A 25,999-nucleotide genomic window follows, 5' to 3' on the forward strand; every position below is an offset into this window, starting at 1 on the left:
GGATCATATCTCAGTAACCAACAACCTAACCTGTCAAACCAGGAGAGGCAGGATGGCATCAGTCCCAAATCACTTCATGGTGTGCCAAATTCAGTGGAAACACACACACACACACACACACACACAATGAAAGCTGTGATTTAATATGCAAAAACAGTTACTAAAGATGCAAATATTTCAACAAAAAAGAATTCGTGTGACTATTAAGAGAGAGTATGTTAACTAGATAATCTCGGAAGACCTAAATTGGGTCAACAAATGTTTTGATTTTAATACAATTTGAATACAAAGCAAAACTAAATAAATTAGAGTTTACTATAATTTGGAAATGTGTAATAATGTTTTGGTGTGCCACCCTTCAAAATGTTTAACAGAATCATTTTTAAGAACTGAATTTTATTTGTTATTTAATTTCATTTAGAATAGGAGACTTTCAACTTAATATAACCTACCTGGGAATTTTTCTCATCTCATGAGAACCAGTTAAAAGCAGAATGTCAGCTTTTCCAGTTAAACATTTCATAAGGAGGAAAAACTCCAAAACACTTGCCAAACCATCCACGATAAATCATTTTCTATCCTTGGATGGGACCCAGCATGTGAGGGTCTGGAAACGCTTTCAGGGGGTGTCTGAAAATGTTGTGTCTCGTGTCAAAATGCCATCCTCCTCCTCCTCTGCCATAGATGAAAAAGATATTTAAGCTGGAAAGTAAAAGGAACAAATATGGAAACTGAGTGTGGCCCTGGGACAGCGGGAGCTGGGGACAGCCCTGGGTGGGGCAAGAAGCCCTGCCCGCTTCTGGGGGAAAGGGTTTGGTGGATCCCCGCCCTGTGGTCGCACTGCCCTTCGCAGCTGCCAAAGAGCTTTCCTACCCAGTATCTCAGTGAATCTGCCCGGCAGCCCTTTGGGGTGGGGGATGCTGCTGCCCACATTTTACAGTTGAGGAAACTGAGGCTCAGACAGGTTAAATCACCTGCCCGAGATCACAAAACTAACTAAGTAGCTGCGGCAGAATCAAACCCAGGTCTCCTGACTGCACCTTCTGAACCCTTCCTCTTATCCAGGTCACCCCCTCTCTACGCGCTCCATCTGCACCCCATCCCTCCCTCCTGTAGCTCCTCTAGCAGTTTAGTTTTGTGCCTGAGAACCCCATGATCCTCGATCAAGTCATGACCAAGACCACAAATAAAACCCCTGGTGAACATGAGGGCAGGGCCACACTGCAGGGCACCCGCAGGAGCGACAGCCTGCCTGGCCCGGAAGTGATTCCCCCATCCGGGGGTGTGTGCAAATGGAGCTGGACACAGGATGCAGTGCGGCCACGGGAAATGTGAGGAGTGATTTGCAGCATCTCTTTCCTCTTCTCTTGCCAACTTGCCTTTATGGTGTCCACGTTTTCCCACTCAGTCATAGCGTCTGGGGTGATCGGCCCCTGTACTGGGTTGAACAGTGCCATAAACTTCATGTCTACCTGGACCCTGTGAATATGACTTTATTTGGAAATAAGATCTTGGCAGATGTAATCAAGTCACACTGGATTCAGGTGGGCCCTCCATGCAATGACTTGGGTCTTTATAAGAAGAGTGAAATGTAACACTGAGACACAGAGGAGACACACAGTGGGAGGAAGGCCACGTGAGGGTGGAGGCGGAGATTTGGACTGAGGCAACTGCCAGCCAGGGAATGCCAAGAACTGCAGGCAACCACCAGAAACTGGAAAAGGTGAGGAAGGATTCTTCCCTGGAGTCTTCAGAGGGAGCTGCTAACGCCTCGATTTCAGACTTCTCAGGTCCAGAACTGTGTGAGAATAAACCTCTGTTATGTTAAGCCACCCAGCATGTGTTGCTTTGTGAATGCAGGCCTAGGAAGCCAGTACAAGCCCCACCTCCAGCCTGTCTGCGTCTCCCAGCGCCCTGCTCCCCGTGGCTGGGTCTGGAGAGGCACCTTTAACCCACAGAGAGCCAGTGAGATGCTAGAACATATGTGCTGCGGCTTGATGGAGAAGGAAACCCTCTCTCCCCCTCTATGTGAACCTGGAAGGGCGTAGCCAGAGTTGCTGCTGGAAGAAGAGCGATTTTGTGATAGAAAAAAACTGAGAACAGAGGCAAAAGGAAATATCATCATCTTAGTCCTGGATCAAGCTGAGCCTGTCTGAAACCAGGACTAACTGTGACGTTTTTAGTCCAGAAGGAGTGGGTTCCCTGGTAACTTAAGCCTGCTTGGTTTCCGTTTCTGTCGAAAAGTTTTCTAAGTAATACAGGGAGTCAAGTATTGGATGAATGTGTGGTCCAAACAGCCTTGATGGTCTTTTTTGCTTCACCCATGCCTTTTAACCATATACATTAATCAACCTAGAAATAGATTTTGAATGCTTCTGGCATTCCCTACATTCCACTCCGAAAGAGGGCAGCTAATTGAGAAGGTGGCATTACAAACACATATTCGGGGCTTTCCAGTTAATCCTAGTTGATCCTGAATCCTAGGAGCGATTGAGATGTAGGAAAAAATAATAGTCTCTCCTATGCAGAAAAATCGATTCAGGTGCCCTGACATTTCCACCTGATGAGGTTTTGGAGGAAACCTCCTGCCCAAGACGCGAGGCCGCAGGAGCTTTCAATAAAGCCTGCCCTGTGACTAACCCCTTCTGAGCTCCAAGATTTGGCTCTTTCAGCTGGATTTGGCTCTGGCCAGTGGAGGGAGGAAGGGAGGACAAGGGGGAAAACTCAGGCTGAGGCTTCAGGGACAGGAGGACGCTCAGTTTGCAGCTGACCTCCCATCCTCTGTCCTAGCGCCTCTCTGGCCAGCAAGGGGCTTACCCAGGCCGATTCAATGTTAAGGACTTCTTTTAAGAAAAAACACACTACACATATAAAATTAAGTATGGACATGGATATTTATTTAAAGTGAGAAAAGGAATCACTGCAAATTGGAAATGTTAAAAATTGGCAAGTGCTATGAACACCCGAAAATCAGAATAAATAACAAATCATTACCATCATCATCATCATCACCAGCCTGATCCACCTCTATTACACCTGTGTTACTCCATTTTTGGCTGCAGCTTCTCTTATAACAATTTCATAAGGTTCTTTTCTACAGTGACAATAAAAAGGTGATTTAATCTTTAGGCATGTTCACTTTATTATTTTATTTTATTTATTGGGGTAGAGTCTTGCTCAGTTGCCCAGGCTGGAGTGCCATGGCGTGATCTTGGTTCACTACAATCTCTGCCTCCCGGGTTCAAGCAATTGTCCTGCCTCAGCGTCCAGAGTAGCTGGAATTATAGGTGCATGCCACTATACTTGGCTAATTTTTGTATTTTTAGTAGAGATGAGGTTTCACCATGTTGGACAGGCTGGTCTTGAACTCCTGACTTCAAGTGATCTGCCCGCCTCAGCCTCCCAAAGTGCTGGGATAACAGGCGTGATCAACTGCACCCGGCCTAGGCATGTTCACTTTAAACTTGTTTTTTGTTATCGATATTTTAGAGAAATTTCCTTCAGGCCCACATCTCATCATTGTGTTGCTGTATCTGTCACTTCACCCTTGGGCTCCATGGTGCTTCCTGCCTTGGGCAAGTGGTCAGGAAACTTCAGCCCTCTGGCCTCCACTGGCAGTGGCACCCAACAGACGCCTCCACCTTCTCTCCTCTTGCTTCTCCGGGTTCTCTGCAGCCCTGGTTTCACCTCCTGCCTGGCCAGTCCTGGGAGGCAGGGCATGTGGGAAGTGGCTGTGAACACTTTGGCTTAGGGGCCCAAGCAGGAAGTGGAGCCACATCTTTTTCTGATCCTTCTCTTTGGGATCAAAGGTAAGGTTTGTCAAGGGCAGGGGAGCACTGGTGCCAGGTGAATGTGGAGGTAGTACTGGCAGCCCTCCAGCCCTGCTCACAATCCAGGACCAGGGTACAGAAGCTGATCCTTAATGTGTGCTCTTGGGGTGGATACGTAACCAAAACCGGGTCAAGCAAGGTCACCTTGATGGGCTCAGAGATGGCATTTGACTCAATATGGGGTAATGTAAGTCAGCATCTGGGAGTCTCTTTCCTTTAGGGCTGCTAAGCCAGGAGGATGTCAGCCTGAAGCTGCTGGGAGATATCTTTGTCACTTGTGGAAAGGGCCCACCTTTAAAGAAGGTGCCACAGCAAAAAGCAGAGGCAGTGCTTGGAAAGGGGCAGATTCCTGGTGATATTGCTTGAACCGCTAGATCCAGCCATGCCTGAAGCCTGTGACTGGACTCTGTGTCAGTCAACAAATTTCCCTTTTACTTATAATACTCACATTGGATTTTGTTACTTATAATTTTGAAAAGTGGCATCAACTGGGAAGGCTCTGTAAATCACAAAGGGAACAGAAGAGCATTCCAGATGAAGGCTACTATCTGAGCAAATCCACCCCCAGCTTAAACTCTCTGAGGCTACAATGGAGGTACCAGATCTCCTGTATACACAGGCCAAATCCCTCCATTTCCTGCTGATCTGATCCTGAACTTCATCTGTTCCTGCTTGGGAATACCTTAATCATTCTCTTTCCCCACCCTATTCATCCACCTTTTGGGGTCCCTTGACCTCTAATGTCTCCCCTTGCTGATGTTGACAAATGGATGATGAGGAAAGAATGAAGGTCCCAGTAGGAATTTGGTGAGCCTGTGCCTTCCCCAGGTAGAAGACAGAACTGTGCTTTCCCAGCATCCCTGTCAGCTATAGTCATGTGAAATTGCTCTGCCAATCAGATTCACCCACACAAGTCTTTGATTCCAGAGCTGGTGATGCAGGGTGCAAGTACATGCACAGCCACCTCTGGGGAAAGCATTCAGTTTCCAGAGGCAGCACTGACAGAGGAGTCTCCAGCAGTGGCCTTCACCAGCCAGCATTGGCAGGGAAGCACTGCTTTGTCTGGGCTCGGTGATGGTAGCCAAGGGTTCCCACTGGACAGTCTTGGTCTTGCTTGGTGAGGCATAGTTCCTGGCTCTGTAGCTTCTAAGCCCAATTCTGCCCCTCCTAGAATTCATTGAACTGTGTAATATCCTTTAATAACTTAACAACTTCTTTATTTTTTTTTTTAGTGTGAATACTCTTGTTTGCCACTAAGAATCTTGGCTGGGCACAGTGGCTTATGCCTGTAATCCAGCACTTTGGGAGACTGAGGTGGGCAGATCACTTGAGACCAGCCTGGCCAATATAGTGAAACCCCATCTCTACTAAAATACAAAAATTAGCTTGTTGGTGTGGTAGCGTGTGCCTGTAGTCCCAGCTACTTGGGAGGCTGAGGCACAAGAATTGCTTGAACCCAGGAGGCGGAGTTTGCAGTGAGCCGAGATTGCACCACTGCACTCCAGCCTGGATGACAGAGCAAGACTCTGTCTTAAAAAAAAAAAAAAAAAAAAAAAATTGACCACTCTTAATCATATACCTGAGCCTGCTCGATTTGGATAATTCAAAGAAAGAAAGGATGTAGGGAAACCACAAGGCACAGTGCAGTGCCCCAGGATGAGTAACTGAGAGAGTGTTACCACCATTAGATTTGCTGGGACAAAGGGGGTAGAAATTTCATGAACCTGGAGAGAGTGGTGAAAAGAGCTGTAAGCTAGGGAGGGATCCGGGGGAGAAATATTCCTACTCATTCTTCCCCCTCCCTACTACCAAATGCCAGGACTCCTAACCCAACCAGAAGCTGAGCATGGAACGGCCCACTGATGGAGCCCAAACACGTCAACCTCCTGACACAGAGCAGGTAGAGGTTGAATTTGTCGGGGCAAATAAATGAGAATTACTGGCTCAAATCCTCATTCCCAATCAAACTATTTTTGGAAAGGAGTATTGGATGGAGAAAAAGGATGTAAAGGAGAGGTGGAAGAGTTTTAATTTGAATCCTAGTACACAGACAATCAAAATAATTAGAAGGCAAAAATAAGTATCATGGAGGAAACTAACAAGGGACTTGGAATGGTCCAACAGAAAGTGAGGTTGGTGATTTAGAAGACAGAGAAGCTCACCAAGGTGTAATGTGGGGATGGTATCTCCCCAGCAGTCCAGGTAAGGGTATGGTCCCATGGTAGAAGGATGGAGGATAGGGCAGAGATAATGGACAAGTCTGTAATTTTGGTAGTGGCCCTCTGTATTGGTCAGGCTGTTTGGCTGCAAGTAACAGACACATAAAATAGCAGTGGCTTAAACGAGATAGAATTTCTCTTTCACATAATAGTCCAGGCTAATGTGGCAGCCCTGCTCTGTGATGTCAGCAGGGATCAGGCTTCTTATAGCTTGACACCCTGCCATCCCTAGGATGTTGTGCTTGTCTGCATGACCCCAGATGATTCCCTAACACACCTCTATTTCACTCAATAAGAACAGGAGATGGAAAACGGGAAGGACACTTCCATTCCATCTGAGGCTATGCATTAGTAAAGTCACAGGTTAAGGTGCTGTAACAAAAGGGACCCTAACATAAGTTGGCTGGAATAAGGTAGTTGATTCCTCTTTCATATAATAGTCCAGTAGAAGGTGATGAAACAGGGCCACTAGATACATTAGTTCATGAAGGTATCCATGGATCCAGCCACCTTCCATCTTGTTCCACCATCCCCTTGTCTTTGTCTTCATGGTGGAAGCTGACCACCATATACTCACTCTGGCCTGCAAAAAGGGGAAAATGCATGTTGATTTCATGCAAACATCTTCCTTTTAAGGAAATGACCCAGAAGATGCCACATCACTACTGCTTTCATCCCATTGGCCAGAACTTGGTCACATGGCCCTCTTGCTGCAAGGGAAGCTGGGAAAAGTCATATTTAACTAGATGGCCATGTATCCAGCTAAAACAAAGGGATTTCTATTATTAAAAAGAAACAAGGGAGAATAAATTTCCAAGGACAGCTAGTCTTCTCTACCATAGGGCTTGCCTGGAGCACATCACTTGTGTTCCCTCACATCAGCCTGAACTTGGTCACATGGTCCCACCTGGCTGCAGAGGAACCTGGGAAATGCAGTGTTTGGTCTGGGCAGCCATGTTCTCAGCTGAACATCAGAGACTCTGTGACTATAAATAAAAGAGATAGATATTAGGGGCCAGCCTCCATACCTCTCCTGAGAACTTCTGTTCATTCAGCGAAGTATGCGACAGGGTTAGCAGCTGAGAGTGAGGGAGATGAAAGAGACAGGACAGTTTCAGTCAAGGAGACCATATCAAATCGCTGAATTGTGGAGCAGGAATGTGTGCCATAAGAGGGTTTGGAGGGTGAATCTGAGGCTTGAACTCATGGACTTTAAATGAAACCTGTTTGTCAGGTTGTGTGACTTCTCTCTCCTGCAACATTCACAGCCCACGTGCAAGCAGAGAAGATGGGTGTGTAAATCGATCTGAGATTAGCATTACCAAGTGCACAAGGGGATGTTTGCAAAGGATGGATTATAAGGTTTGGCTATGGGATCTTGGATGGACAAGAAGGAAAGTGAAGGCAGGAAGACGTTCATAGATTCTGGGAAAGGGGTGAGGTCATGGGTTAGCATTTAGAGGTCAGAGATATTCATGAGATCAGAGAACTGTTGCCATGAGAGAGTATTAGAGTATTAGCAGAAATGTAAGGATGTGGTGACCAGGAAATAGGATGTTTGAGATAAAGCCTTGAAAGTGAGTGGTGTTTGAGGCTGAGCTCCTCAGGGTGTGTGAAGTAAAATGAAACATAGGCTTCTGGGATTTCACAGTCCAGGAACTGGGAGAGGCCAGACTGGTGAAGGGTAACCCATGAGGATGTTAGGCCACAGAGGTGGCTGGCAGAAGCCAAGAGGGTCCATCATCAGCCTCGTCAGCCTCCACTTCCTCATCGACAAGACAGGGATGGAAATTCCGCCCACCCTGCCCCTGTGGCTTTGATGACCTCAGGCATGGGAAATGTTTGGTTTGACATCTGGTCCCCTCTCTTATCCTTTGCCTCTCTGAATGGCCAGCCCTTCAGAAGCAGCAGGAAGGTAGTAGCTGCATCTACACAGCCTCTCCTCTCCCAAAGGAAGCCACCTTACCTGGTTCCTTCACTCCTACCTGGGAGGACATTGGCTGCAGGGACCTCACTCTACTCTAAACTAGTTCCATGCTGAAGGTCAACGTTTCTCTCTAGGAGGGTCTGACATGAGAAAGTAACAAGAGGTCACCTCTCTCTTGGTGCTTGTGACTTCCTTGGTGTTCTCACTTAGAGTTGTATTTACCAGAGTCGGAAGCATAATATCGACAGCATTGGAAATGATTTTAGGTGGTTCACAAACACCATATAAATATGACGAATTGCACTGTTGTTCTTTCAATCAAGACAAAGAGAAAGTCTTCAGTTGCTGCTACTATGTCTTAAACACCCCTCTCACTCTTGCTAAGCTCCCCTTTTCATTACAGAGCAGACCTCAGGTTCAGAATCTTCAGTAGATAACAATGGCCGGTGAGAATTTAGTGAAACTATTGCTTTCATAGTATTTTAGTGTTTTCTTCCTATTTCTGCAGTTGATATTTGCTTTGTGTGTTCACCAACATCCAATGAGTATTTTATAGCATCAAGTCAGATCATGTCAGTCCACTGCTCACACCCCTTCAGGGCTTCCCAACACATCTAGAATAAAATCTGAGGGATTTCCATGGTCTGGAAGACCCTTCATAGTCAGACCCCTGCTGAGCTCAGCCTCCTCATTTTCCATCTTTCTGCCCTTCGCTCACACCCCCTTGATGTTCCTCTGATATGCCAAGCTTAGTCTCACCTTAGGGCCTCTGCACGTGCCGTGCCATCTGCCTGGAATGCATTCACCTGATCATCTCATGACTCATTCTAACCCTTCATGCAGGTCTCTGCTCAGATGCCAACACCTCAAAGAGGCTCTCCCTGACTGCCCTAGCGACTCTAGCTAACATAGCACAAAAGCATCTGCATCTGAACCTCACCCATCTCTCTTTAGCTTTTCAACTTTTTTTTAGCACTCATACTAATTAACCTCTCTCTACCTACTTACTTTTCCCTCCTTCTCTCCTTCCTTCCTTGTTTCATTCATTCTTCTTTTCTTCCTTCCTTTTTCCTTTCCTCCTTCCCTTCCTCCCCATCTTTTGTTTAGAATTTATCTCCCTTAGTAGAGCTCCATGAGGTCGGGGACCTTATGTTCACTGCTGTGACCCCAGGATCTAGAACAGTGACTGGCACATATGAGACACTCAATAAATATGCATTTGAAAAAAAATAGGTTAACATAGTTTCCTTTTAAAATACATTTATTTAAGTGGAATAGCAAATCAATGTGAAGAAAAGCACTCAGCAAGTAGTCTGTGTAGTACAATCTGGCAAATAACCAAAGGTGCTAAGTGATGGGCGTATTTTATTAAAGGGCTGTACACAAGACTGAGGTTTGGGAACTGCTTCCCTGAAGCGATTCTGGAGTTACTTGGGGGAAGGAGAAGAATTTCCCAGTGCTCTCCCTGCAGATCAATGAACAGACTGCTTCTCTTTTCTGGTTGGTGCTAAAGACCTTTGAGCATTGACCAGGTGCAGTGGCTCATGCCTGTAATCCCAGCACTTTGGGAGGTCGAAGTGGGAGAATTGCTTGAGCCCAGGAATTTGAGACCAGCCTGGGCAACATGGGGAGACTCCACCTCTACAAAAAATTTAAAAATTAGCCAGGCGTGGTGGTGCATGCCTATAATTCCAGCTACTTGGGAGGATGAGGTGAGAGGATCGCTTGAGCTCCAGAGTTTCAGGTTGCAGTGAGCCTAGATCGCACCACTGCACTCCAATCTGGGCAACAGAGCAAGCCCTGTCAAAACAAACAAACAAACAAACAAACAAACAAAAAAAAACCAGAACCCTCCTAACTGAGCACCTAGTTGGTTCCCCCCAGATTTTTAGCTTTCTTTGATGCCCCCTTCCCCCGATCCAGACTACCACCTGGTCTTTGGTCTCATTGTCCTTACCTAAAGCCAGGTGCCTCTGGAGGCTGCTGAGACAGCCATTTAGCAGCACCCAGTATGAACCCTGCACTAAGTGACTGACACATATCATCTCTGAAGACTAAGTAGTGTCATCCCCATAATAGAGACAAACAACTCCCCAAGTCATGCACTAATTGTGTCAATATAAGATGCTTGAGGTGTGGACTGTTTTCATACCCTCCTGGTGACTTATCCTTCAGGTTCAATAACAGCCCCTTCACGCACCCAGTTCAAATGATGACTATTCAGTTTGCTTGGCATTTTATTTTTCAAAAGCCATGATTCTTTTTTTTTTTCTTTTTGGAGACAGAGTCTCGATCTGTCGCCCAGGCTGGAGTGCAGTGGCACGATCTTGGCTCACCGCAACCTCCGCCTCCCAGGTTCAAGCAATTCTTTGCCTCAGCCTCCCAAGTAGCTGGGACTACAGGTGAGTGCCATCATACCCGGCTAATCTTTTAATTTTTAGTAGAGATGGGGATTTACCATGTTGACTAGGCTGGTTTCGAACTCCTGGCCTCAAGTGATCCACCCGCCTTGGCCTCCCAAAGTACTGAGATTACAGGTGTAGGCCACCAAGCCCACCCCAAAAGCCATGATTCTTTAAGGAGATTAAGCTGAGTGCCTCAAATATGCAGAAGAAAGGAATGTCTCAGAGGGGAAAACATCAAGTTTAGAGGCACAGACTGAAGGTCATGATCTAGCCATGGAGTATTTTGTTTAACTTACAAGCTATTTTTAAGTTTGGAATCAATTGCCAAAACTTAAAAATCAATAAAATTTGCACCAAAGTGTGAATTTCTGGAATTTGTTGAAAATACAGATGGCCATGCCACATTGGGCCCATATTCCTACATGGGAGCCACCAGTTGGAATTGAGGGTCAGTCACCCTTATAGAAAGACCCTGTGTTGGCCGGGCGCGGTGGCTCAAGCCTGTAATCCCAGCACTTTGGGAGGCCGAGACAGGTGGATCACGAGGTCAGGAGATAGAGACCATCCTGGCAAACACGGTGAAACCCCGTCTCTACTAAAAAGTACAAAAAACTAGCCGGGCGACGTGGCGGGCACCTGTAGTCCCAGCTACTCGGGAGGCTGAGGCAGGAGAATGGCGTAAACCCGGGAGGCGGAGCTTGCAGTGAGCTGAGATCCCGCCACTGCACTCCAGCCTGGGCGACAGAGCGAGACTCCGTCTCAAGAAAAAAAAAAGAAAGACCCTGTGTTTCCCCGTTTCCACAGACCCCACTACTCCCTAATGTCTTAAATGGCTTCACTCATTTATATTCCCTACCTGAACCCCAAGTTTATAACCCGGAGCAAGAAAGGCGAGAATTCGCCCTGGGACTAGGAGCGCATTCTTCCAGGCTGATAGGAGAGGAAAGGAGAATTGAATGAGGTTTATGGGTCCTTAGAGAGAGAAGAGATCTGAAGGGGCCACAAGCACAGCTCTAAGCAGTAGTGTGCTGGTAAATGTTTAACAACAGCTCTCCAGGGAAGAAATGTGTGTGTATGTGTGTGTGCGTAAATATTACTAAGATAAAGATATGTTTGTTGCACACAATTTACAAATAATAAACTCTTTATTGTAAATACTCTTTATTGTAAATACTCTATCCTAAATTCCATACAGCCAATTAATTCTTCCAGAATCTTTTGTTAATTTTTTTGTGTATAAATTTTACAGAGATAAAGGATATGTTTGTTGCACACAATTTACAAATAATAATAAACTCTTTATTGTAAATATTCTTTATTGTAAACACTCTTTACCCTGAACTCCATATAGCCAATTAATCCTTATAGAATCTTTTGCTAATTTTTTTTGCCAAGCTCTTGTATCCAAAGCCAACTATCACAGCGATTTAGCCATGATTTGACCAAGTTAGACTACGAATAAAAATCACTGATTACTCTACAGCGAGACGCTGAAGAATGGGTAGAAGTTTGGCATGAATGCTGCTTGAAATTTTTGTTTACACTAGTGAGGAAGACAAAAGTAAAACAATGAAGATGAATGTCAGAACTCCAGTTTCTTCAATGATTCGAGAAGCTGTCAGCTGAAATGGATAATAGTGTCTGACTATTGGAAGAACAGTTTCTTCATATTTTGGTGCTATTCACACTGTATTGGCTATAAACAAGACATACTTTAAAGTTTAATGTGCATTACTGACATTTAATCCAGCATGTTCTGAAGTCTAGAAAACCAACAAAACAATAAATCAAGATCAAGCCCTGATGTATAGTCCTCTCTAATCTTTGTGATACAAAAATACTCCCCGCAGCCAGTTAACCAACCAAAGACAAACTAACGTGACGTCATTGAGTGGAGAATCAGGAAGAAATGTGCGGTATCTCCCCTAGGTCTCTCTGTAAGAGTTACTATATATAAATAGCCTCGAGAGCACAGATAAAAGTAACATGTAGTAAAATTAGGTAATGAGTTTTGAGTATAATTATTTGTTTTCATATAATGTATTGAATTATACATTTAAGTCATTTAATTTTTTATAATGGCTGTGTTTACACTTGCAAAAATCCTGAAAGTGTAGCAATCAGCTCTCACAAGCCGGCAAAGCCAGCTCCAGCACACCACCGGAAGCATCTAGAATGGAGAAGACAGGAGAACTCGAAGGACCGGAGTCCTTGGGGGCTCTGCCAGCATCCATGTGTGCAGGCATGAATGACAAAGCATCCAGCACCTAGGACCTATCTTAGCTCTTCATTCTCCCCAGCATCTGGGAGCTTCTTGTCAGTCCCTTCCTTAAGTGATCTCCAGTCTTAGCTACTTGCTCAGTCCCCTGTCTGATTCACCCTGACCCTTTACTGGGTCCAGAGGAGGGACCTGGGTAACGGAGGATGAGTAGAAATTTCCCAGTTCCTGGACCAGCTGGGGACCCTCCTGAAGGGAAACAGGGTCTAAATACACCCCCTGAGACATAATTATCCCCATTCTGCAGATGAGAAAACTGAGGGCTCAGGGAGTTGTTTTTTACCGAGGTTCAAATGCTGCCAAGAGGCAAAGGCAATATTGACAAGCAGGTTTGTTGGCCTCCAAACCTATCTCCTTTCTGCAAAGCCATCCTGTGCCATCCTGGAGACAGCTCCTGGACCAGCATTTAGAATTCCAGCTCACTGGAGTCAGTAGAAATCTTAAGAATGACCTTGTCCAGGCTTCCCATTATACAAGTGGGGAAACTGAGGCCCATGGTCATTCATACAGCAATGACACCAGCAGACCAAGGACTAGAGCTGAAGCCTCCTATCAACTAGTCAGAGTTGCTGGCAAAGGATAAATATTCTGGGTAAGAGAATTAGAGGGGTCGAATAAAACTCAGATAAAAGAGTCAAAAGGCCTATAATCCGAGCACTTTGGGAGGCCAAGGCAGGAGGATCACTTGAGCTCAGGAGTTTGAGACCAGCCTGGCCAACATGGCAAAACCCCATCTCTACTAAAAATACAAAAAATTAGCTGGGCGTGGTGGCATGCGCCTGTAGTCCCACCTGCTTGGGAGGCTGAGGCACAAGAATTGCTTGAACCCAGGAGGTGGAGGTTGCAGTGAACTGAGATCATGTCAGCCTGGGCGACAGGGTGAGACTCTGCCTCAAAAAAAATAAGAGTAAAAAAAGAGATTTACCCCTCCCCAAAATGCCAGTTGAAAAAAGAGGTTAGAGAAGATGATATCCTCATTTGGATTTAGGGGTGATATCGGGAGAGACTTCCTGCCAGGATTGGTACCCTTGAGGTTCTTTGAGAAAGTCCATGGTGTAGCAAAGACTTCATAGAATATTCTTCTTATAAATACTGCAGAGATGTGCAAGTCAGTGGGGAAACTGAGGCATGAAGCTAGATCCTCAGAAACCCTCAGAGTTGGGCATTCTCAGACTTTCATCCTTTTTACCCCAGCAAAAACAGACCACCTTTGGGGGCAGGGGCCACTCCCAAATGACCAGCTGGAACTTGTGCCCTGGGGCCTAGGAAGCAGGATGCTGGAGACGGTCTGCCAAAACCATGGTCCCAGAATTTCCAGGCAGACGGATTCCTCAGGAGGCTGCAGAGACCTCAATGCGGCTGTACTGGATGCCAGTGGAGTTCTGCCTGTGGCCAAAGCTCAGGGCAAACCTGTCAAACAGAGAATGTGTGGGATCACGGGGTGGCAAGGCCTGGGGCCATCCCTGGGGGGTGGACCTTCCACTGGAGTTCCCACCCCCCAATCCCACCTTCACTCCTACAATGACCCTTCCTGCTTCCTGCCTTACTACAAATGTCCACCTTCTCTCACCTGGACCCCCAGCAGCTCCTCCCTGGTCTCCCAGGGTCTTCCCTGGCCTCCTATAACCCCTTGTCACCATTACATCCACAGTGACCTTTCTAAACGCAAAAATCTGTCACTCCCCACTGATATGGTTTGGATCTGTGTCCCCACTAAAATCTCATGTTCAATTCTAATTCTCAGTGTTGGAGGTGATTGGATCATGGGGGCAGTTTATCATGAATGGTTTAACACCATCCCTTTCGGTAGTGTCCTTGAGATGGTAAGTCAGTTCTCATGAAATCTGGTCATTTAAAAGTGTGTAGCACCATCCCCTGCTCCCGCCACCCCCTGCTGCCGCCATGTAAGATGTGCTGACTGCCCTTCGCCTTCCGCCATGACTGTAAGTTTCCTGAAGCCTCCCCAGAAGTTGAGCAGACACCAGCATCATTCTTCCTGTACAGAGTGCAGAACCGTGAGCCAATTACACCTCTTTTCTTTATAAATTACCCAGTATTTCTTTATATCTATGTGAGAATGGACTAATACACCTGCTCAAAAGAAAGCCATCATCATGCTCAGCCTAACATCCCATCTTCTCACCATGGCTGCCCTCCCTGACACCAACCCCTCCAGTCCCATTTGCTCATCACACCCTGGCCACTTGGGCCCCCTTCGAAACCCCTAACTTGTTTCCACTTCAGGGCCTTTGCTCTTGCTGTTCCCTCCACCTAGAACATTTCTTCCAGCTCTTGAAACTGTTTCTTCCGCTTGAACATTTCTTCAGCTCTTGAATCCGCTGACTTTTTCTCATAATTCCAGTCTCAGCTCAGAGCGGCCTTCCTTGAGCATCATTCATTCAGTCAGAGACATGGTTAAAGATGACAGTGCCAGGCACTGCTCTAGGCCCTGGGCACAGGGCAGTGAGTGAAACCAATACACAAAAATATCACCGTGCTTGTTGAAAATTCCTGATACACTTGTAACACAAATGCACCCATAGCTATTTGCACCCTAGCTAAAGAAACTGTATCCATCTCCCAAATCTGCTGTTCACTCTCTGGTAGGTTAACCTGCCTTATTTTCTTCATGATGTAAAAACTCTGAATTATCTTATTCGTGCATTTTTGAGTTTTGTAGTCTATCTCTCTCCTATACATTAAAATGTAACTTCCTTCTAAGTCCAGAGACAGGGTCTCTGTCCCCAGAGCCTACTACAGTGCCCGGCACTTAAAAATATTTGCTGAAAGTTTAATGAATCAATTCCTGAGAAACTGGGATAAAACAGGAATTTTTGAAAGTTTTTTTTGTTGTTGTTGTTATTATATCCCCTGAGGGATTGGTAAAGGTCTCTTTTGAACAGAAATAACTTGACAGAAAGCAAAATAAACAACATTTCGGCAACCAATTGCCATTGATTGATGTAAGACGATTTGAGCCCCTTGTGTTACTAATGTGTCCCTAAAGCAGGTAGAGAAACTGGATCTGTAAGATGTAGGTCCCCATTTCCAACAAGCACATCTGAGGCATAGGGATGCAGAAGTCAGCCCTACAGCAGTGGGTGACAGCTCTACCGGCATCTGCCTCTCATTTTGGGGGAACTAGTCTACTCTGTGGCATGCGGCTTGACTGGACTATCAATCAAGGATCTCTACCCTATCCTGGCTAAGTTAGAGGTTAGGAGGTGGGCACATAAACCAGCCTCGGCCAATCAGACTTTCTCCTGGGACCATGACTTTTGTATGGAGGACACAGGAATGAAAATAGTTGCTGCTGAAAAGACTATCCCTTTAGTTCCTGTTGTCAAAATCCCTGGATATGCCCTGGTCCTGTGTTCCCAAAGTTGAGTTTCTCTCTCTCTGTGGCCTCTGATATCAAGAGCCCCCTGAACTCTAGGGACAGAGATGATAAAACACAGACCTGCCTCTGGAATCCACGAAAACCCCTAACTTCCTGTCTTCTCCAGAGTCAGAGCAGACCCAGCCTCCAGTCCCCAAGGGCTGACCCTTGCTCCCCCATGTAACCCCAGGACCAGCCTGACACCCCACAGCTGCAGTCACATCCTGCCTTACCCCAAGGCTGGCTCCCACCTGCCTTTCTGCCTCCTTTGCTTTTTATCTCAGAGGATGGATTTAGAATCTTCTCCCAAGAAAATCAGTGTGGCAGAGATGCCAGGCAGCTGTCTAGTAACAGAACCCTTGATTTTCAGCTGGACACATGGCTACCCAGATTGAAAACCACATTTCTTGGCCTCCCCCTGCATATAGGTGTAGCCAAGTTCTATGCAAAGGCATGTGGGCGGAAGTGACCTTGAGGACTATGCCCACCCCCCCCCCATCCTCTGGCAGGTATGTGGGGTTGCACCTCCTTAGGCCATGCAGGAAAGGCGATACGGAAGAGGTGGCACGGCAACAAAACAGAAGGAGCCTGGGACCCTGCATGACCTCATGGCACACAGCTTCCACCCAGCCCTGGATCCCCAACTGACATTTGGACGACTTCAAGCCGCCAAATCGATTTCCTAACTAATACAGCTGGGTTGCTGAGGGGCCTGCCGAAACTGCAGAAGGTGCCACTCAACAAAGTAGGAGAGGACATTCTGGAGTGGGGAGGACTGGGTTACGGGTTCTTACATCAGGAGCCAGATTGGGGTGGGGCTTAGAAGCCAGTGCAGGGATGCTAGTCAATATTAAAATGTTTTTTTAAAACTTTGTATGACTTCCCAGAAACAGAACGGGCAGTCAGGAGCTGGTGACTATCACCCACTTACAAGAGGTAACTGGGGACATTTGCCAAAGATGCTTAGGATTGTATGAAGTTCCTTCCGAAGCTCCCATTCCACTCTTCTTTTATTTGAACAGTCTCATGATGCTATGATTCTGAACTCCCCTTAATGACCCAAAGACCTGATGTGATCTAGCTCCTACCCATCTAGCCTGTTTGACCCTGCACGCTCTTCCCTCCCTCTGTTCCAGGCACACTGGCTTCCTTGTTGTTCCTTGCACATGCTAGATACATGCCCACCTCAGGGCCTTTGCACTTGCTGTTCCTTCTGCCTAATGCTCCTCCCCCATCGTTACATGGGTGCCTCCTTCTCACTGACTTAAATTCCACCTCCTCTGAGAGGACTTCCCTCCCTGACCACCCACTCTACTTCAGCCACAACCCCTTTCTTCTTTGTTCCCCCTGTGTCAACCTGGCCCTCTCAACATATTTTGCTCTGTTTCATTTTCTCCTAATCACCCATCACCAACTAAAATGCTTTTGTTTATGCATGTGTTGTCTTCCCTCCCCCATCAAATGGAAGCTCCTTGAGGACAGGAACTTTGTCTTCCTTAATCTCTGCAAGTTTCCTAAGGCTCTGAACACTGTCTGGCACATAGTAACAACTTAATAAATAGCCACAGAATGAATGCATGAAGCCCACAAGTGTTTTGCATGCAATATTTAAAGGCCATAGTTATAATGTTTTGCTTCTCCAAGGTCCAGTGACTCTAAGATAGTTTATGGTTTTAAGATTCCACTGTTCCAGCCTCCTGTATTCCATAATCAAATGATTTTTAAATCCCTGTGAGCTGGGTCTTAAAGTCAAATGAAAAGGCACTGTAGGGAGACACAGAACAACTCAAGGAAAACAGCTGTGTGTGACCAGACAAAACTCATAGTGCCCAGGAAGACAGGAGGAATGCCCGCTTGCAAAGGGAAAGCACAAAGACGAAAATCCTGAAGCCATGTGCTTGGGGTGTGATACAGCTCTTCCCCCAGACCCACCCTGTCAGCTTCCTACCGTCTCTTCTGGAACTGCTGGTCTATCTCTGCCAATGACTGGCCTTTTGTTTCAGGAACAAATAAATAGATGAAGCCCAGGCCGAGGACAGCGGTCAGTCCGTAGAGCAGGAAGGTCCAGGACAAGCCGATGGTGCCTGGAAAAAGGGCGGGTGTGTAGGTCTGGGGTCAGGCACTCTGGCCCCGCAGCCTGGGCCAACTGGCGGGTTCTAGGTCAGGCATGGAAAGTCAGTTCACTCAAAGCAAATGTTCCCAATGATCAATTTGCAGAATGACCAATAAGCTGTCAGTGAAGTACGTTAAAGCGGAAATCTCATTGATTGTCTCAAAGGAGGGGATGAGCCAGGATGCAAGTCCACAAGCACAGAGACAACGGCAACTTGTGTTTATGGGAAAGAGCCCTCACCCACATCTAGAACACTATCCCGTGGAGTGTGCTTGGGCTCCAAAAGCCTGGCTTGAAGGATCGTGGATCCAGCTGAGTTGCCAAACAGCTGCATAGACACAGCTTGGCAAATCTCAGTTTAAAAAAAAAAAAATCCTTAGAAATTCCATGAATTGGGCTCTGCACAGTGGCTCAGGCCTGTAATATCAGCACTTTGGGAGGCTGAGGTGGGAGGATCACTTGAGCTCAGGAGTTCAAGACCAGCCTGGGCAACATGGTGAAACCCTGTCTCTACTAAAAACAAAGAATAAAAAGATTAGCTGGGCGTGACAGCGCACACCTGTAGCCCCAGCTACTCGGGAGGCTGAGCCCTGGAGGTTAAGGCTGCAGTGAGCCGAGATCACGCCACTGCACTCTGCCCTGCACTCAGGGCGACAGAGTGAGAGACCCTGTCTCAAAAATAAAAAAAGACAACAAAAACAAAAAACAAAAAAACCAACGAACAAAAACAACAACAAAAAAACACCCAGAAATTCCATGAATCGGTCATTCAGTGAATCGATCATTCAGAGAATTGAGTTTTAGCCAGTTTGGCCTGTGACTGGTTTGGGAGAGAGGACAAAAGTCACAGTTCAGTCCCAGGGTCGGCCTCCTTCCTAGAGCCTCCAGTGGGTCTCAGAGCCAGCAGCCAAGATGGGAATGACCCTGAGTCCTTTGATGTCATCCAGCCCAAGACAAGAGAAGAGGCTGTGGAGGAAGGGTCTTTGTCAAGGCAGAAGGCAAATTCTGTTTTGGAAGCCATTCTCACCTCTGACAGCCATATCCGTATCTCCTTTAGGCAGCCTCCCATGACCAGCTGGACCTATTGCCAGCAGGAGGAGCCACAGTCTGGAAGTCAGTGGGGCTGGTTCTAGTATTTTGACTCCCTGGCTGGATGGGGTAAGGATGTATTTTCCCATATGTGAAATGGGGATGATGTATGATACAATTCCAGTAAATTCCTTCCTTCCTTTCTCCCTCCCTCCCTTCCTTCCTCCCTTCCTTGTTTCTCTCCTTCTTTCTCCTCTCTTACTCATTTACTCCACACAAAGGGAAATGCTTGAAGACTGAGGCTGCAGGGAGAAGCTTGGATTCCCTAAGACGGGGGGTGGAAGACAGCCATGATGGGGGGGGGTTCTTCCACTGGGGTTTCCCACAGCACCGCCCCCCAGCCTCCCAAGGTGGCTGCACCTTTGAGAAGGAAACTCTTGGCCATAGGGAATAGGAAAATAACTGAACCTTGGGGCCCACAGTGAAGGAGCCTGTGTACTCTGGCCCAGATGAGCAATACCCACTGAAGACCAGGGTCTGGAGCCATGAGCATCTCAGCATTTCAGAGTCATTCCCTGGTGTTCTGGGCCCACATAATTTCCACCCCATCCCACCACACCGCAGACTGGGTTTCAATGCTAGGGAGGAAGAGATGATGTCACCCAAACTTGATTTGAGAAAAACTTCCAGGCCAGACACAGTGACTCATGCCTGTAATCCCAGCACGTTGGGAGGCCAAGGCGGGTGGATCACTTGAGGTCAGGAGTTCGAGACCAGCCTGGCCAACCTGGTGAAACCCTGTCTTTATGAAAAACACAAAAATTAGCCGGGCATAGTGGCGTGTGCCTATAGTCCCAGCTACTCGGGAGGCTGAGGCAGGAGAATAGTTTGAACCTGGGAGGTGGAGGTTGCAGTGAGCTGAGAATGCACCACTGCACTCCAGCCTGGCTGACAGAGCAAGACTCTGTCTCAAAAAAAATTAAAAAGAAAAGAAAAGCCAAGAAAAACAGGTGTCATGAACCAGTTTAAGCCAGTTTGGAGCAAATAAACATTGCTACTCTTACACCTGCCGGTTGACCTCAGATGACCTCTCACCAGTACTGGGTGTAGACTATCACCCGTTAGCTGGCCGGGGGAGTTTTACAGTGCGTATGAGGGTCCTGGATGTCGTTTTGGACACTTGGTGATGTTTCTGCACAGAATAATGGTTCTGCAGCTAATACACAGGAAAATCCAAAAATGTCTGCTTTAGAGTAGGGAGCTTGGGCCACAGAAAAAAAACGGGCTTGTCTGGGAAGGACTCACCAATGAGATCAAGGAAGGAGAGGCTGATGAAGAGATTGGCTGCCCAGTTGAAGCTGTTGCAGAAGGCGAAGGCTCTTCCTCGTATCTCCACAGGGTAGATCTCGCTGAGAACAAGCCAGGTCACTAGGGTGGGAGAGCAGGAGGGCTCCTGGGCTGTGGTGGGACCTGGGGCCTGGCGCCATCAGGTCAAACACGCAGCCTCTCAACAATGGGATTTTGCAGTGTCAGGCTCCCGATACCAAACTCCCACCCCCATACCTCTGTAAGAATCCCAGGAGGGTCTCAGTTTGCTGAAGACTGAGAGGTTTTCTGAGACATGAGACTTTCAGTGCTGAGATGGGAACAGTCTTGGATGAACTGGGATGATTGGTTTTTCACCCTATTCATTAAATTCCTTCCAGTTGTGAGCTATCCAGGCTTTAAGGGACCTGAAGCTCAAATGAGTTGGGGAGCCTTTTAAGGAATACAAATTACAAACATAAAATTAGGCACTGGCCCTGGGAGGAGCAACTGCTAGTAAGTGAGGGGCCCTGAAGCTTCATGGTCAACCCACCTCTACTGCCCTGCTGACACCCTGCCAGGTAGTCAGGGTGGGAAGTCCCCAAACTTCCCCTTAGGAGGGGTAGGAGGCTCCAGAGTCACCTGCAAGAGAACTCCACTTACCTGGCCCAAACCCAAAGGAAAAGGCACTGACAAAGACCATCAGGCAGAGGAGCGCAGTCCAGCGCAGCAGTGCATGTCCCTGGGTGGGCAGAGGGGGCCCAGGGAGGGCAGAGCTCAGGGCCGGCTGAGGAGGGGCTGAGGGGTCTCCAGATCTGGGATGGGGCTTGGTTTTCTTAACAGTGGACAAGATTGGCTCCCTTTGGTCCTCATTGGTCCTTGGCATGGGAGGTAGAGAGGAGTCCCGCAGCAGGCCAGAGTCTTCAGGGAGGCCCATCTGCCCAGTGGCATTGGGCACAGCCAGGCAGCTTGGGCCTGAGTCCATGGGCACGGCAAAGCTGACGAGGCCTATGCCGCTGACAGACAGGGCCATGAAGGCACAGCCAGCTAGCAACAGAGCCCTGCGGCCTGCACGGTCCACCAGCCCCATGGCGGTCAGGGTAGCTGCCACCTTCACTGCGCCAAGCCCCACAGAAGCCAACATGGCTGAGGATCCCCCATGGAAGCCGACAGAGCTGAAGATGGTGGAGGCATAGCATAGCACGTTGGGCTGCCCTGTTAGTTGCTGGAAGAGCACCAGCCCCAGGCCCACTGTGGTCCGGCCTCGCATGTTATCCCGTGCCCTGAAGAGGTCCAGAAAGGAGTACCGTGGCCTCCCCAGGCCCAGCTTGGGGGCCTCACCTCCCTGGAGTGGGATGAGGTCCTTGTGTGCTGCAGTCTCATCTGCACCAGCAGGGAGGAAGAGGAGGCTGAGGGACTGCAGGAGAGCAGGTGCGGTGGCCCAGCCGAACATATGTCTCCATCCCCAGGGGGTACCAGCCAGTGCGTAGTTGAGGGCATAGGAGAGCAGGATGCCCACGGTGATTCCTGCCTCATAGAGGGACACCAGCACTCCCCGCTGCCGTGGTCCCACGAGCTCTGACACATAGATACAGCAGGCCATGGAGGAGAGGGAAATGGCGAAGCCAACCACAGAGCGGCCCAGGACCAGCCAGGTCAGGGAACCAGCCAGGCCCAGGGTCAGGCTGCCTGCCAGCAGCACCAAGTTGCTCCCGAGGATGGCTTGCTTCCTGCCATAGCAGTCAATGAGGAAGCCACCAACCAGGGAGGCAAGGAGAGCTCCCAGAAGCAGGCTGCCCACCAGGAACTCCTGCTCCAAGCAGCTTAGCCCAAAGTCAAGCTGCAGTGGCAGCAGGGCACCTGATATGACTGCCAGTTCATAACCAAAGGTCAGGCCACCCAGCAAAGACACAGAGGCACACAAGGGCAGTAGAGGTGGGGGGCGGCCTAAAAAACAAAAGTGACAGGGACAGAGTTAGAATGGTTCCTTGTCATACCATCAGTCCATTCAACCTTCCCTCCATCTGTCAACACCTCCATCTATCCATCCATCTACTCCATCTATTCAACCATCCATTCAAACCATCCATCCATCCATCCATCCATCCATCCATCCATCCATCCATCCATCTGTCCATCCATCCACTCCATCAATTCAACCATCCATCCATTCCTCCTCCATCCATCCATTTACTCCCTCTGTTCAACCACCCATTCAACCATCCACTGATCCATCCATCCATCCATCCACTCCATCCATCCACTCCATCTATTCATCCATCCATCCACTCCATCTATTCAACCATCCATCCATCTACTCCATCTATTCAACCATCCATCCATCCATCCATCCATCCAACCACCATCCTATACCATCTGTTCAATCATCCATTCAACCATCCATCCATTCTTCCATCCACTCCATCTATTCAACCACCCATCCATCCATCTATGCATCCTCCATCCATTCATCTACTTCATCCATCCAAATATTCATCCATCTGTATGTCCATTTATCTATCCCTTAATTCACTCAAACATCCATCAATTTATTGATCTATTTATCTATCTGTCTACAAAACCATCCATTCATCCACCCATCTCTGTATTTCATCCTTTTATATACTCATCCACACATCCATCCATCCATCCATCCAAATTTATTTATCTGGCATCTACAACATGCCAGGAAGTGCTCTTAGGGCTGGAATATAGCCGTGTTGTCCAGGATCTAACGTTCTAGAAGAAATAGGAAGATAATAAACATATAATTTTGGGTGGTGAAGATGTCATAAAAAATGAAGCAGGGAAAGAGAATTAAGATTGATGGAGTAGGCCAGGTGCAGTGGCTCAAGCCTGTAATCCCAGCACTTTGGGAGGCTGAGACGGGTGGATCACGAGGTCAGGAGATCGCGACCATCCTGGCTGACACGGTGAAACCCTGTCTCTACTAAAAAATACAAAAAACTAGCCGGGCGTGGTGGTGGGCGCCTGTAGTCCCAGCTAGTTGGGAGGCTGAGGCAGGAGAATGGCGTAAACCCAGGAGGCGGAGCTTGCAGTGAGCTGAGATCCCGCCACTGCACTCCAGCCTGGGCGACAGAGTGAGACTCCATCTCAAAAAAAAAAAAAAAAAAAAAAAAAAAAAAGATTGATGGAGTAGTACTATTTCAAGGCCTCTCTGAAGAGCAAAAATTTGAGCAGAGATCTGAGTGACGTGAGAGCGAAAGTCCTAGGAAAATCTGGGAGAAGAACATTCTAGACAGAGTGAACAAAACGTACAGAGGCCCTGAGGTAGGACAGTTCTCGGTGTTTGAACAACTATGGATATTAATGGTTAGTACTTATATGGTCCTTACTAAATGCCAGAATCTGTTTTAAGAGCTTTATATGTATTTTCTCATTTAATTGTTACAGCAACCCTATAACCTATCATTACTATCATCCTCCAAAGTGCACAGAAGTTAAGAAACTTTCTCATGGTCACATAACAAGTAAGTTGTAGAGATGATGTGGCTAAAGTGAGGACCTTTAATCACTGAGGTGATCAGCCAGGAGGCCAAAGGCTGAAGCCCAGTGAGTGAGAGTGATGGGAAATAATGAGGCAGGAGAAGTAGGCAGGGGCCAGACCATGTGGGACTTTGCAGGTCAAGAGGACAATGAGGAATGTCATTCTCAGTGGTTGGAAGCCTTTGATGGCTTCAGCCAGGAATGAGGTGATCTACTTTTATTTTTCAATTTTTATGAGTCCCAACAGGAAATAAATAGGTCATCTACTTTTAATTTTTAAAATATTGCTCTTGCTGTTGTATGGAGATGCTAAATGAGGTGAGTGTGGCCCAATCAACGTCCATTCACCCCTTTTTCTTTGGTATCAGGACTCTATCCAGCTAAAAGACTACAGTTCCCACCTTTCCCACAGCTATGGGTGGCTACTAAGACGGAAGAGGGAGTTTTTTTGGTGGGACATTGAGAAAAGCTCTCCAAGAAGAGGGTGAGGAGGGAGACAGCTGGCTAGAGTCTTTTTTGCCCTTTTTTCTAGCTCCCTTACCTCTTGCCTGGAATGCAAGTGTGATGACTGGAGCTTCAGCAGCCATCTTGGAACATGGTTGGGGGTAACCATGAGGATGCAAGCTACACACCGACATAGTAGGACAGAAATATAGAAGAAGAATGGGTCTTTGGTGACAGTAAGCCTACCATATCAACAATGGATTGTCAATCTCCATATATTTTTATGTGCTAAGAAGAAAATCCCAACCATTTCTCACTTAGTGAAACTATGCTACTTCCAGTTTCTATTCCTAGCAGTGAAACCAGAGAGCAAGAGTAACCCCAGGTTGGAAGGGTAGTACAGGGGTCCAGGTGAGAGTGCTAATGAAAACTAAGAAGAAATGCTATATAGCAGGGAGCTGCCAGTTAAAATCAATGAGGAACACGGGCTGCATGTAAGACAACAAAGAATGGTGGGGATTGCGGCAAACTGGAGAGTTCATGCCTCATCTAAAGTCACAACACAGCTCCAGGTATTGTTAACACACCAGATTGTATAATCTCTAGCAAATTATGAGAAGGGTAACTGCCATTTCATGACTGATCCCCTTGTGCCAGCCATAATGTAAGACACTTTAAACACATCATTTCATGTAATCCTCACAACTGTAGGAAAACACCCTGTTGCAAGGGCAGAGTGAGGGCATCTTGAAGCGAAACCACCATGATGACGGATATTTGGGCCCCACATACCAAGTTGTTCTACAGTAAGATCTTTTAAAATACCTGTAGTATAGATAACCCTTCATAAAGATGCTTATCCAGCCTCTCCAGTGGTCACAAGCCTTGGCAAGAAAGTGTGAAGACATGATCAGCTGCACATGTTTTATGCTAAAAGCTTGATATATTAAGAATACTTTCTGGAGGGCAGGTATGAGAATCCACGGTCTTGTGGCTACCTGAGATACGGCTCCTGTTTGTATGTCCCTGTGAAATTTCCTTCTGCAAGACTGGATTTGTCGGCCTCCTTTTTTGGCCTCTCAGCTTCCTCAGCCTTCAGAGATAGATTTGCATAGACCTGCTCACCATGGAACAGCAACCTTACGAGTTAGGTATTATTAATATCTCCATGTAACAGATAAGGAAATTGGAAAACAGGAAGGTCAAGAACTGCCAGATTTTTTTTTTTTTAAGAGAAACCATAAATCCAGATTTTTATAAACTATTTTCTGATTTTTAAATGCTGTTCCAAGAACATATTAAAATATTCTTTGAGTCAGACAAAACACATTCAGAGTTTAACCCACAGGTACCAGTTTTCAACTGCTTCCATATGGAAACAAATCTTCAAGGAATACAAGGCTCTGGGTATAGTAAACATTTGTTACCTCTTCTGTCTGCCTGGAATATTTTCCTTTGAGAAGGAGCCCCTTCCCCCACTGATGGGGTTACCAGTCACAAGTACTCTCCACACACACGTAGGGATGAGCAAGTGGGTCTCAGGGAATTGCTATGCATAGACAG

The 25,999-nt window shown here is 47.1% G+C and overlaps 1 protein-coding gene across 5 annotated transcripts in view; it reads right to left on the bottom strand.

Moving 5' to 3' along the window:
* Positions 1-11,525: 11,525 nt before the first annotated feature.
* SLC2A10 (solute carrier family 2 member 10) overlaps positions 11,526-25,999 on the bottom strand; it is a 35,931-nt gene continuing 21,457 nt past the window's right edge. For 2 of the 5 annotated variants that reach the window (XM_050806496.1, XM_050806495.1), the window contains exons 3-7: positions 24,534-24,616; positions 21,149-22,432; positions 20,486-20,608; positions 17,987-18,122; positions 11,526-14,069 (exon numbers count right to left, since the gene is read on the bottom strand). In XM_050806496.1, the coding sequence (XP_050662453.1) occupies positions 13,991-14,069; positions 17,987-18,122; positions 20,486-20,608; positions 21,149-22,432; positions 24,534-24,579 (1,668 nt within the window). In that variant the 5' untranslated portion in view covers positions 24,580-24,616 and the 3' untranslated portion in view covers positions 11,526-13,990. Of the gene's footprint in view, positions 14,070-17,986; positions 18,123-20,485; positions 20,939-21,148; positions 22,433-24,533; positions 25,754-25,999 lie in introns of those variants that run through there. The other 3 variants (XM_050806494.1, XM_050806497.1, XM_050806498.1) reach the window with 3 other exon arrangements.

The sequence above is a fragment of the Macaca thibetana genome, chromosome 10 (genome assembly GCF_024542745.1).
Source record: "Macaca thibetana thibetana isolate TM-01 chromosome 10, ASM2454274v1, whole genome shotgun sequence".
NCBI classification, from domain to species: domain Eukaryota; kingdom Metazoa; phylum Chordata; class Mammalia; order Primates; family Cercopithecidae; genus Macaca; species Macaca thibetana.